The 10111-nt window shown below is 32.8% G+C and overlaps 2 protein-coding genes across 3 annotated transcripts; both read right to left on the bottom strand.

Annotated features, from left to right (window-relative positions):
- Position 1: 1 nt before the first annotated feature.
- LOC139108045 (N(G),N(G)-dimethylarginine dimethylaminohydrolase 1) lies at positions 2-3919 on the bottom strand. 2 transcript variants are annotated; one of them, XM_070666041.1, is made up of 6 exons: positions 3294-3919; positions 3087-3189; positions 2874-2971; positions 2232-2288; positions 1383-1478; positions 2-1299 (listed from the first exon to the last, which is right to left on the bottom strand). In XM_070666041.1, exons 1-6 carry the CDS (start codon positions 3549-3551, stop codon positions 1045-1047), a joined length of 867 nt encoding a protein of 288 aa, XP_070522142.1. In that variant the 5' UTR covers positions 3552-3919; the 3' UTR covers positions 2-1044. The 2 variants fall into 2 exon arrangements, with proteins under 2 accessions (XP_070522142.1, XP_070522143.1); XM_070666042.1 differs by lacking the exon at positions 2232-2288 and having other exon boundaries at positions 3294-3910.
- A 461-nt stretch (positions 3920-4380) lies between these two features.
- LOC139108041 (mitoferrin-1) lies at positions 4381-10000 on the bottom strand. The gene is made up of 5 exons (XM_070666034.1): positions 9571-10000; positions 7856-8132; positions 7359-7583; positions 7060-7270; positions 4381-6949 (listed from the first exon to the last, which is right to left on the bottom strand). Exons 1-5 carry the CDS (start codon positions 9685-9687, stop codon positions 6757-6759), a joined length of 1023 nt encoding a protein of 340 aa, XP_070522135.1. The 5' UTR covers positions 9688-10000; the 3' UTR covers positions 4381-6756.
- Positions 10001-10111: the final 111 nt, after the last annotated feature.

The following is a 10111-nucleotide window of genomic DNA, read 5'->3' as shown; positions in this document are numbered from 1 at the left end:
GTTTCATATATATGTACTAAGTTTTATACAGAAATTTTATACTAATTTCTGTTTAAACTTTTAATTACGTAACTTCGTTAATAATATAACAACTATCAGTGCTTTTATATTATTGATAACTTTGCGACACATTATTAGGTGATAGAGATATTTATTTGAATGTTTCGATGTGAACACGTTTCAGACTAGTTTGTGAATGCATTCTAGGAGTAAGAATACTGATAATACACAATTTTGTTTTTTCTAATTGCGTAAGTTTTACGCGTAAGTTTAATTATGAAATGATCTGTGGTATGTATCAGTAGATTGATTAGTCCATTTTTAATTATTATTTATTATTTTAAATTATAAATTAATTTTGATTCAATTTTATATCGTAATAAAAATCAATATTCCAACCCCTCTATGTATATAGTATGTATATTTATATATATAATTAATATATATAAAATCAAATTTTTGTGCCATATTGTGTTATGTGCCATATTTGTAAAAAGCAATCCTGTCAAGAACTATGAGTTGTAAATATAGTCCTATGCTATAATATATTTTTTGGAATATTGTAGGAAAAAAAAAAGATAGATAAACAATAAATAAAATAAAATGTATGAAAATACTTAATCATCTAAATAAAAAAAATCTATAACTGCAGCTGGAAAGAAAAGTCATGGGTAAAAACGTAAAGCTCAAATAAATTATAAGAATAAAAAGATTATCTTGCAAAGAAGCATAAACATAAATATAAAAATTTGCATATATATTACTTTTCTATTCTAAATATATAAAAATTATAGACGTGGGTGTATGTATATATATTTATATATAAATCTCTTCAAATATTAAATCTTCTTGCAAGATATAAAATAATACTAAATTTTAAATTAATTAAAAAAATATTTATTAAAATGTTAGAATGACGAAATGTCATTGTCATGCATTGCATCGTATTTCTCCGCTTCAATTTGAGAGAAGAAAACTTGGATTTATGTTTCGTGTTCGTAGATAGCACTGTTGGCAGAATAGATCTTTTTTCTTTTTTCATATTTAAATGCTACGAATGTGTCGCGGTCTGCGCACCAACAAGCAACAGGAGGACAAACCGGAGCTAACTTTTGCCAATTCAGACAAACGCAGTGATCTAGTCGGGAACTCCACTTTCTCGGCGAACACTTTACTCGATTGTGGGATTTCATCCTCCGACCGATGGATGAGTGTGCCGTTTACATAAAGCACATTAGCAGCTACATCTTCGGGCACTGTCAATGTTTGGTAACTATACGTTGCTTCTCGCTCAATTCTCTACATAACAGAAATTATTATTTTTCACAAATTTAAAACAATTCATATTTTATGTGTAGTAATTTATATCGATTAAAACTAACTTTGAGAACTTCCTGAGATTCTTTTCCAGCTCCTACACATATAACATCTGGACCAGCCATTGTAACCAATGATTTTAGGCGTTTGGATTCAGCCACCTTAAGCAAAGAGACATTAAAGTATTATATTGAAAATAATGAAAGAAATTAAACAAATATTGCAATGCACTATAAAATCAACGTGTAATCTTTTTATCATTTACTTTCAATATCACGTTTTTAATTTATTATTATGTCATATGAATAAATTGAAGAATTATTATTGCATTAAATTTTAACAATAAAGATGCAACTTAATATTTTATTAATTTAAATTTTCATATTTCTTTATATTGATTTTTATATATTTCTCTCAAAAGTACTCGATGTATATTTATTAACTTTACACGATTTTAATACGTTTGTTATAGTGTCCACAATTTCTTAATGTTTCTTAATGTGTCAACAAATCGTGCACAGTGGTTTGTGTAATGTATAATAAAGTATGTCATTTGAAATGTGCATACACACTAAATTCATAATATACTTAATATTTATATGATTAAAATCAAATGAGCATCTTTCAATATTTTATTTAAAGTTAAATTATATGCATGCTAAGGTGAGTGAATAAGATTCGTGGTATTGTTTAAGTGCACAGTTCAGGTGCCAAGCTGGAACTTATGTAACTTGTCACATCTCTGAAAAAGCGATTTATAAAATTCTGAAATTATTACATTACGAAAAAAAGTTTTCCAAAATCGTGCAAGTTTGAGTTTCTAGCTTGTGAAGTTATTCTTTCGTTTTTTATATTTTTTAAATTCTTTCTTTAATGGCATATTAATTAAGACGGTCAGTTTAGTGCACCCAAACCTGAAGAGGGGCTGAGGTAAGACTCTCCACTATCACCTCTTCGCCACCATCACCCACCTTAAATGAACATTAGAAAAATAAGTGAGTGAGTATGATATTCTTACATCAAAATTTGATGCAAATCCACGAGATATATATTCATATGCCTCCTATCTCTTTCTCTCTATCTCTTTCTATATATATACATAATATGTGCTGTGAATAGACACAAAATTTTTGTTACTCATGAATTGTAACATGCGTCAAAATTACCGATACATAAAATGCTTCATTCTAAACGGGATATATGATATAGAAAAAATTTAACACTGAAAAACAGGGAAACAATTAACAAGATAAATATAGCAATCATATTTTGGTATTAATCTTTAAGTATTTTTAATAATAATGAAACACTCTATTCTGTAATAAAATGTAACATATAAAATGCTTTCAGAAATAGACACAAAAATTACGAATATTTAACAAAGTATGACTAATATTTAATATATCTATTAATACAAAATTTAATATAATTTAATAAAATTTAATATAAAATGTTGAATCTAATGAGACATGCGATATATGTTTAGTAAGTAGTAAAAAATTTGTGAATGTTTTATGTTTAAAATGAGATATTAATTTTTAAATACAACTACTAACCTTGATAGGTACGCATGGATATTCTGGAAATGCTGCAGCAACTGCTCGTGCTCCTGCTTCATTTGTAAAATGAGACAGCCCAACAAAGAATTCTCTACCTATGATATTAATTAAATATAACATTTATAAAGTTGTTTTTTTCATATTTAAAAGCACAGTAATGCATAAATCATTATATTAAAATAAATATCGAACATATAGAGTAAAACTTACCAGTAAAAAGAACATCTCCACCATCCAAGCGAGCGTTTTTGTCACTTATTTCTATTAGTGGTATCTCTAATTCTTTCTTCAACACGGCTCTAATTGTGTCAAGCTGAAAGATAAAAATCGTCAGTAAAAATTAATTGATTACAAATATTTTTATTCTCCTGCTATTCTAAACATTCGTAATTTGGTTTGTATTCTCTGACGAGGTACCTCTTTCAGACGGGACGGCTCGCTCGGGTGGGCGATCAAGGCGATGCCGTTGCAGACGACGGCGATATCCTCGACGAAGACACAGAGCGGCGAGTTCTCGTCGGGTGGCATCTCGACGACGTCGATGTCGAGCTCGCGGAGAAGCTGCGCCAGGGCCAAATGCTGCGTTCTAGCCTCGTCCAGCGTCACCTCGCCCCGTGTACGCAACGACAGCGGGATCCTGCAAAGGATCGCGTGTGTATACCGGTGCAGCGGCATGCCCAAAAACCCGCGGTTCTCTCGCCGACGAACAGAAGCACGTAAACGCACGTCGCGCACCCGGGATCCGCGAAGTTGACGTTTCAACGCAAAATGACGGGGGTCGACAAGCGGTCGTGGGGGGTCTGCCAGCTGCCGCAAGCTGCTAGGAATTTCTCGTGGAGCAATGCGTCGCTAGGAAAGTTCTCGCTTTGAATTAACGCGGTCGTTCGCAACGACTTCCTCGCGCAATAGAAGACGACAATCTAATAATAGCGGTGCGTGAATTGGTTTAGAGGCCGCCCACGAGGATGACACTGATTTTTCTCAATTATTAATTAATATTAATAATTGCGCGCCGCAATGATTACGGCGTCGACGGGAAATAACTGGAGCGAGCGTAAGCCGTACTAGAGTGTGGTGAGATGTGTGATCGAAATGCGTCGACTCTGAGCCTCGAAAAATCGTCACAGTCACCAGAGAAGCATGATGCGATGAGAGGTTTAAAATGTACGATTACTTCCTTACTTCGTGTGTGTTCCTCATACCGCTTGATGATTTTCGAAGCTCTCGGAAGACGCGACGATTTGACGTCGCGATCTCGAGGTATCTCCTACTATGTAATAAGTCCCGCGTAAGTCCAACGATTTTTCTAAGCTTTCGTGAGACGTATCTTAAAAAATTAGTGGGTGACGCATGAATTAAAAAGCTATCATGCGTCACTCAGGTAACATATGAAATCAACTAAGTTATATGGAATCGTTTGGAGTTTGCTTGGAAAAGTATCAAGTGCCATTTATAAGGTGAGTAATTAAAACATATTTTAATTAAAAAATAGCAATAGACCATATTTTGTAGAATGATTTATTTACATTATTATTAGGTATAATGTGTTTCATTGTGTTACACAAACTCAATATATACTTATTATATATATACCCTACATTATTTTCATATTTCTGTATAATACCAGTGGGAGCATATATACCGACTATATACAATATGTTAAAAAAATTTTTAAACAAGAAAAAAAATAGGAGAAAAACTTATATTTATTATAAAGTAAAATTATGTGAAATCCATAAATTTTTGTAATTATACGTGACCACAATATTTTACGCAAAAAAATAAAAAAAAAGAACCAACAGATTAGTACACCTTACGCATTATGTACAGCATTATAATAATTTTATAACACTTGAGAAACATTTGAGGTTCAATTTTGAAATAGTTTTGACAATTGCTTGTTTAAATTAATATGCAAAATATGTGAACGCGTGTAAGAAACATATTATGCATAAATATTATAACGAAACAGTAATTACTAAGCTCTAAATTAAAAAAAAAAAAAGATTTCAATAATTTAAATATACGGTTTACAAAGTTATATTTAAATTTAGATATATCGCTCTTCTTTTATACAAATATCTTTATACATATGAATACTGTGCTTCTTTTCTCTTCAACAACATCAAACAATATATTCGGCAACGCGATGTAGGGTATTAAAAAATTGTAACAATAAATAAATATGGCGTGAAATATGAGTTTTACATGATATTACTCCCTCTTAGAGTCAACATCAAATGACCCAGTTATCACAGCCATAGGAAGCAATATTGTAGTTATATATATCGTATATGATTTAGATACATAATTTACATTACAAAATGACTAAGGAGCATTTTATCATTTGTACTCGAGTAATCAAGAGGAATCGTACTTGTACAAATTAATAGTTTAATTTTCCTACACTGGTTTTTCTTGTATTTTATACTGTACATCTCAAATATATTTTATAGCTTTATCTACAATTTTCTATAAAATAATTATTTTACACCATTTGCAATTCTTTTAGTTTAAAATAGCCAATTATGCCCTGTGCATTAATTCAATTCACTCCAATTCATATTGTACCCAATCTGAACACGAAATAACATCGTATTCTATACTTATTCACAATTTTATTCGATAATTATCGTGACTTTAACACCAAATATTTAACCGGTTTTTTTTTTTTTTTTTAATATTAGTGATATTAGTGACATTTATGGGTTTTCTAATTTTACGATTTTGTTTGTGAAATAATTCTGAATTATGCGCACTCAATTATACTCTAAAGCGTAGTTTATTACCGATGAAATTCTTGCATGCATCCCACTGTTTTCTTATCTTACTTAATGGTACAATGTTGGAGTGGGCTGCAATCTAATTGCACTATGTGCATAATCTATTTTCACTATTCAAATGGAGCACATTCTTCTTAAAAACAAACCTTTATATTGTTTAAAAAATGTTAAAATGTCAAATATTTTCAGTGTCATGTTATCAGTAGTAGTTATACCAACTTTTAAATACACGCATGTACAAGACTAACGTCCTTGAAATATTAAGTTTTATCATATTAAACCAATTAACATCAATCATAGTGTCAAATTTGTATAAATTATTAAAATATTAATATTTATACGTAAAAATAAGTTATGTACAAATTTTTATTTATCAATGAATGTGGAAATTACAGTAGAAGACAAATAATATTAAATTATTTATATTCAAACTGGTATATAGCTAACTCACATTTTACTGAATGTCCATTTATACTCCATCATGAACAGTACAATAGATAATAGCATACTATTTCAATTATACATATTGGATGGCAGCCAGCGGTGTACCGGGATTTATAATTATTTTATAATTTCAAATTTAATATGGTTAATTAATAAAGTCATTTTGTAATTATTCTAAAACAGTTATTTCCATAATTTTGCAATTGTGATAAAATCTATTGAAAGCATAAGGTACGATTTTAATGGAAACTTTAAAGAAATGTTTTCTTTTATATTTATGAGTTTATCTTTTACATCAATCATCCTTGTTCCATAATAAAGAATCAAGAAGTAAAAGAAAGAACATTTTCGTATTATTTGTACGTAATTATTTAACACAATTCTGTGTTAACAATAATGGACAAAATTTTCCAACTCTCGTACCATTGCTTGCTATTGTCTTTCTAGTATTTGTGATAAGTTCCTTTACGATACACATGTAAAAATGCTGCTTGAATAATGGACAAATCCATGAAATGTTCATTGTCGATAGATTCTTATAAAGAAACAAGATATCGCTACTTCCGTAAACTCTCGAATAATGAAATAGTTTTCTCTCTTTCTTTTTTTTTCGTTTTGTAATGGACAATCAATAATACAATTTTCTTTCATATTTAGCTCGTGGTCACTTTAAGTAACACGGGCGATGATGCGTGGTTGTTAAAATACAAACCTGCGCCTTGAAAACTGTTAGATCTTGATGCGAGTGTTGGATTCTGATTAATTCCGGTTAGACCGTTGTCAGGCTCAGAGTCGCTATAGTCATCATCTTGTTTGCCTCGCAATACATACTTGAATGACTCGTATCTATTGTAAAGATTAGAAATTTATCATGTGACGTCACATAAATAAAGAGGAAATTATGCAATCTAAGGAAAAAAAAAACATTAAAAAAACAAAATTAATAATTGACTTACATCACCCAACATATAGCGGTAGCCGGTGCTTGGAATAAGACACGTGCGCGTAATCCACGGAAGTATCCTTGTACACCGCCGAACCTATAGACTTGTTTAAATGCATCTATCATGCCTTGAGCGTGTACACCATCCTGCTGTGTGTTTAACACTGTCTTACAAACATCCAGAGGTGTCGTTGCAGCGGCTGCTATTGCACCTGCTGCTGCACCTGATTACATAAAGACAATTTATAATCAACTACATTTTTTCACCTTAAAATACTTTGGTTAAAAAAATTTGTGTTTTAAGAAACTTACCCGATCCGATATGTGCTATTGGATTATAAACGTGCTCTGGATTCGTAATAGACTGCACAAATTCATAAGAAATAAAATGAATACTTTGGAAAGGCACATTCATAGCCAGTTGAGTTGTATAACTCCTGTAGAATGCAAATATCCCTTCTTTCTGATATATATGTTGTATACAATTCAATACATTCCTATAAGGAGAATTGTACATCTGCAATCGCTGTTTAACCACTGGAACAACAAAACAAAATGATATTAAATAAATTTTTATATCTTCCATGATTAGTTAAATAAAAATAGTAAAAGATATAGAATAACTGATAGCATAAAACAGATAAGAATCTGTATATCTTCCTGAATTAAATGATAGAACTAATCAAAGCACATAGATTACAAAATTATCTCTATATTTACAATGATATATAACATCAATAGGTATCAAATATCACGTATCACGTATCGATTATCATATTTAACATATCAAACTAATTTTTATATCCAACCTTCCGCTGGGTTCATAACACCATCGTGCAGAATTGTTGCTACACAACCAGCCGCTCCATATACAAGATGATTAAATTGAGATCTCGTACTCTTGAATTTTTCTTTAAGACACTCGTAGCAAGAAAAGTATAATGCATGCGCAGGACCAGCGCCGGCAACCACTGCACTGACACCCCTAATTGGCCTCAATACACCTTCTTGTCGTATCATTCTGTACAACACTTCTCCTACTCCTCCTCCTCCTCCTGGACCAGGAGTTAACGCTTGCATTCTTGTCTAGACACACAACAAATAAGATTATTAATTAAAAATTAATAACTTTGTTTTTTTTTTATACGTTCTGTACAAACAGCTAAATAACATTTCGTTATTTTATAAAACTATTACTTGTAGAAAAAAAAAAAATACATCAAAACAGAATGACTTGCTGATAATGAGGCCACAGTGACTATCAACTATTACAGCATTTATAATTAAAAATATTGAAGGATTTAAATTGGTAATTTTAATTTAGTTGCATCAAAGTATAATAACAGCATATTTGTGTCCATTTACATAATGAACAAAATCAAGGCCTGACATATTAGACAGGGAAGCACATATAGTATAGATAGCAGTCTGAAAAGCAAACCAGAAATAGAACTCACTGCCGACGAACTGGATTACATAATGTATAGTAAACACTTGTATTCTGAATAAGAATCTAGTATGATACATCATCTACAAAGAATAATAACTCATCTTCTAGTTTTCATCATTTGATGCAAAGTGCTTATTATCTCAAATATCATGTATGTACTATAAAATTATATGATAGCATCTTGTATGTATGTATGTATAAATCTTATATATGCAAAATTCAAATTAATTTAACAATTATTTGATACATTGCTTTGATCAGCTGTAAATTTGACATTTTAATCAGTTAACAAACTACATTTCTTCCAAATAAAAGTATATATGTAAAAAATGTGCTGTGGATTACATCACACATGTAATACTTTAAAGAATTTGAAGCTAGGTCATGACAAATTACCCATATTACCTTCAAATATAAGTGGCAAACAATTAAAAAAAAAAAAAAAAAAAATATGGTGGTTTGCTTGTTAATAAAACATTAATGGCACAAACCAAATTTATTTCATTATATGTTTTTAGAAAAGGTATAAGCTTTCTTTTTTTAGATCAAATTGTAAAAGTTACAACAAACTCTAGTTTGGTATGATTTGTAATTATCAAATTACGTGCGTTATAAGTGTACAAATGTCATATATTATACAAAGCATGACACACGCACGCACATACACATAGACCCATTGAGCGTCTATTCTCTCTAACTTTGTCATTCTATTTAATTGAGCAATTTCCTTCGTTTCAAGTGAGCGGCACGTCAGTGCGACGTTGATGAACGGCAGCGTGTTTGTATTCCTGCAAACATTCGTTTTGCAAACGCTGCCTATCTGCGCGTCTATTTACGGCAGAAAAATTAGAATATGATAAAGCAAGTGTCCGTTCGCTAGGCTTTCCAGGTAAACGGGAAAAATAGCGTTGTGCGATTTTTCCAGATGCTCGCGAGCTTTGCAGGTAAACCGGGGATCGTCGTATGGCACACAACCAGGTGTGCGTCGCCGGCGGCGGAGGTTATGTAAAAAGATCGCAGGATAGAAACGTGCGCTCAAGAAGGGTAAAGGGGAAGACAATCCGCCGACGATACCTTGACGCTGTCGAACGGGTACATGACGCAGTGCTCCATGATCCCAGCGACGGCGCCGGCCGTCATGTGCACGGCGACGGAGTTGGTCGGCAAGCTCTCGTAGTCGTCTATATTCATGATCACGGCGAAGAGGTGCTCGCTCCTTTAGCTCGTGAGCGCGCCTCAGATCCGCCGCCACGATGTCGCGCAATCCTCTCTTTTTATCTCCTTCTCTCGATCGGTCTTCCCTCTCCTTCTCAACCTCGCGTACTGGTATACTGGTAACCGCACGTTTGCGATTCGGCCGTCGCGTTCGATACTTGATTATCGGCCGCAGCGGCGACGGCGACGGCGACGACGACGACGTTTCGCGAAAAACCAACTTCACCACGAATCGTGGCGACGAACGCACGTTACACGCGCGCTGACATGTGACCGCGTGCGTCGATCGTTTCTTAATGGGGCAGCTGCGTTGGGGGAGTCGAGTGAAGGCTGGTAAGCCTCCGCTTCCTGCCCCCGCTCCGCCGTGCACGAGGATCGCCCCTTCCCTCCGCTCTTTCGA

Source organism: Cardiocondyla obscurior, linkage group LG14, assembly GCF_019399895.1.
Source record: "Cardiocondyla obscurior isolate alpha-2009 linkage group LG14, Cobs3.1, whole genome shotgun sequence".
NCBI classification, from domain to species: domain Eukaryota; kingdom Metazoa; phylum Arthropoda; class Insecta; order Hymenoptera; family Formicidae; genus Cardiocondyla; species Cardiocondyla obscurior.
Note: the sequence above shows the minus strand (reverse complement) of the source record. Positions and strands in the feature narration are given on the sequence as shown.

Bases quoted from the DNA above. Each gene is read 5' to 3' on its own strand.
- LOC139108045 (XM_070666041.1), bottom strand. From the start codon at position 3,551: ATGCCGCTGCACCGGTATACACACGCGATCCTTTGCAGGATCCCGCTG. The intron at 2,972-3,086 runs GTAAGTTTTACT...TTAATATCATAG, and splicing joins TGGAGATGTTCTTTTTACTG to GTAGAGAATTCTTTGTTGGG. The intron at 1,479-2,231 runs GTTTGGGTGCAC...TCTTTGCTTAAG, and splicing joins TTACCTCAGCCCCTCTTCAG to GTGGCTGAATCCAAACGCCT.
- LOC139108041 (XM_070666034.1), bottom strand. From the start codon at position 9,687: ATGAATATAGACGACTACGAGAGCTTGCCGACCAACTCCGTCGCCGTG. The intron at 8,133-9,570 runs GTATCGTCGGCG...TTGTGTGTCTAG, and splicing joins ACCCGTTCGACAGCGTCAAG to ACAAGAATGCAAGCGTTAAC. The intron at 7,271-7,358 runs GTAAGTTTCTTA...TTATGTAATCAG, and splicing joins AATAGCACATATCGGATCGG to GTGCAGCAGCAGGTGCAATA.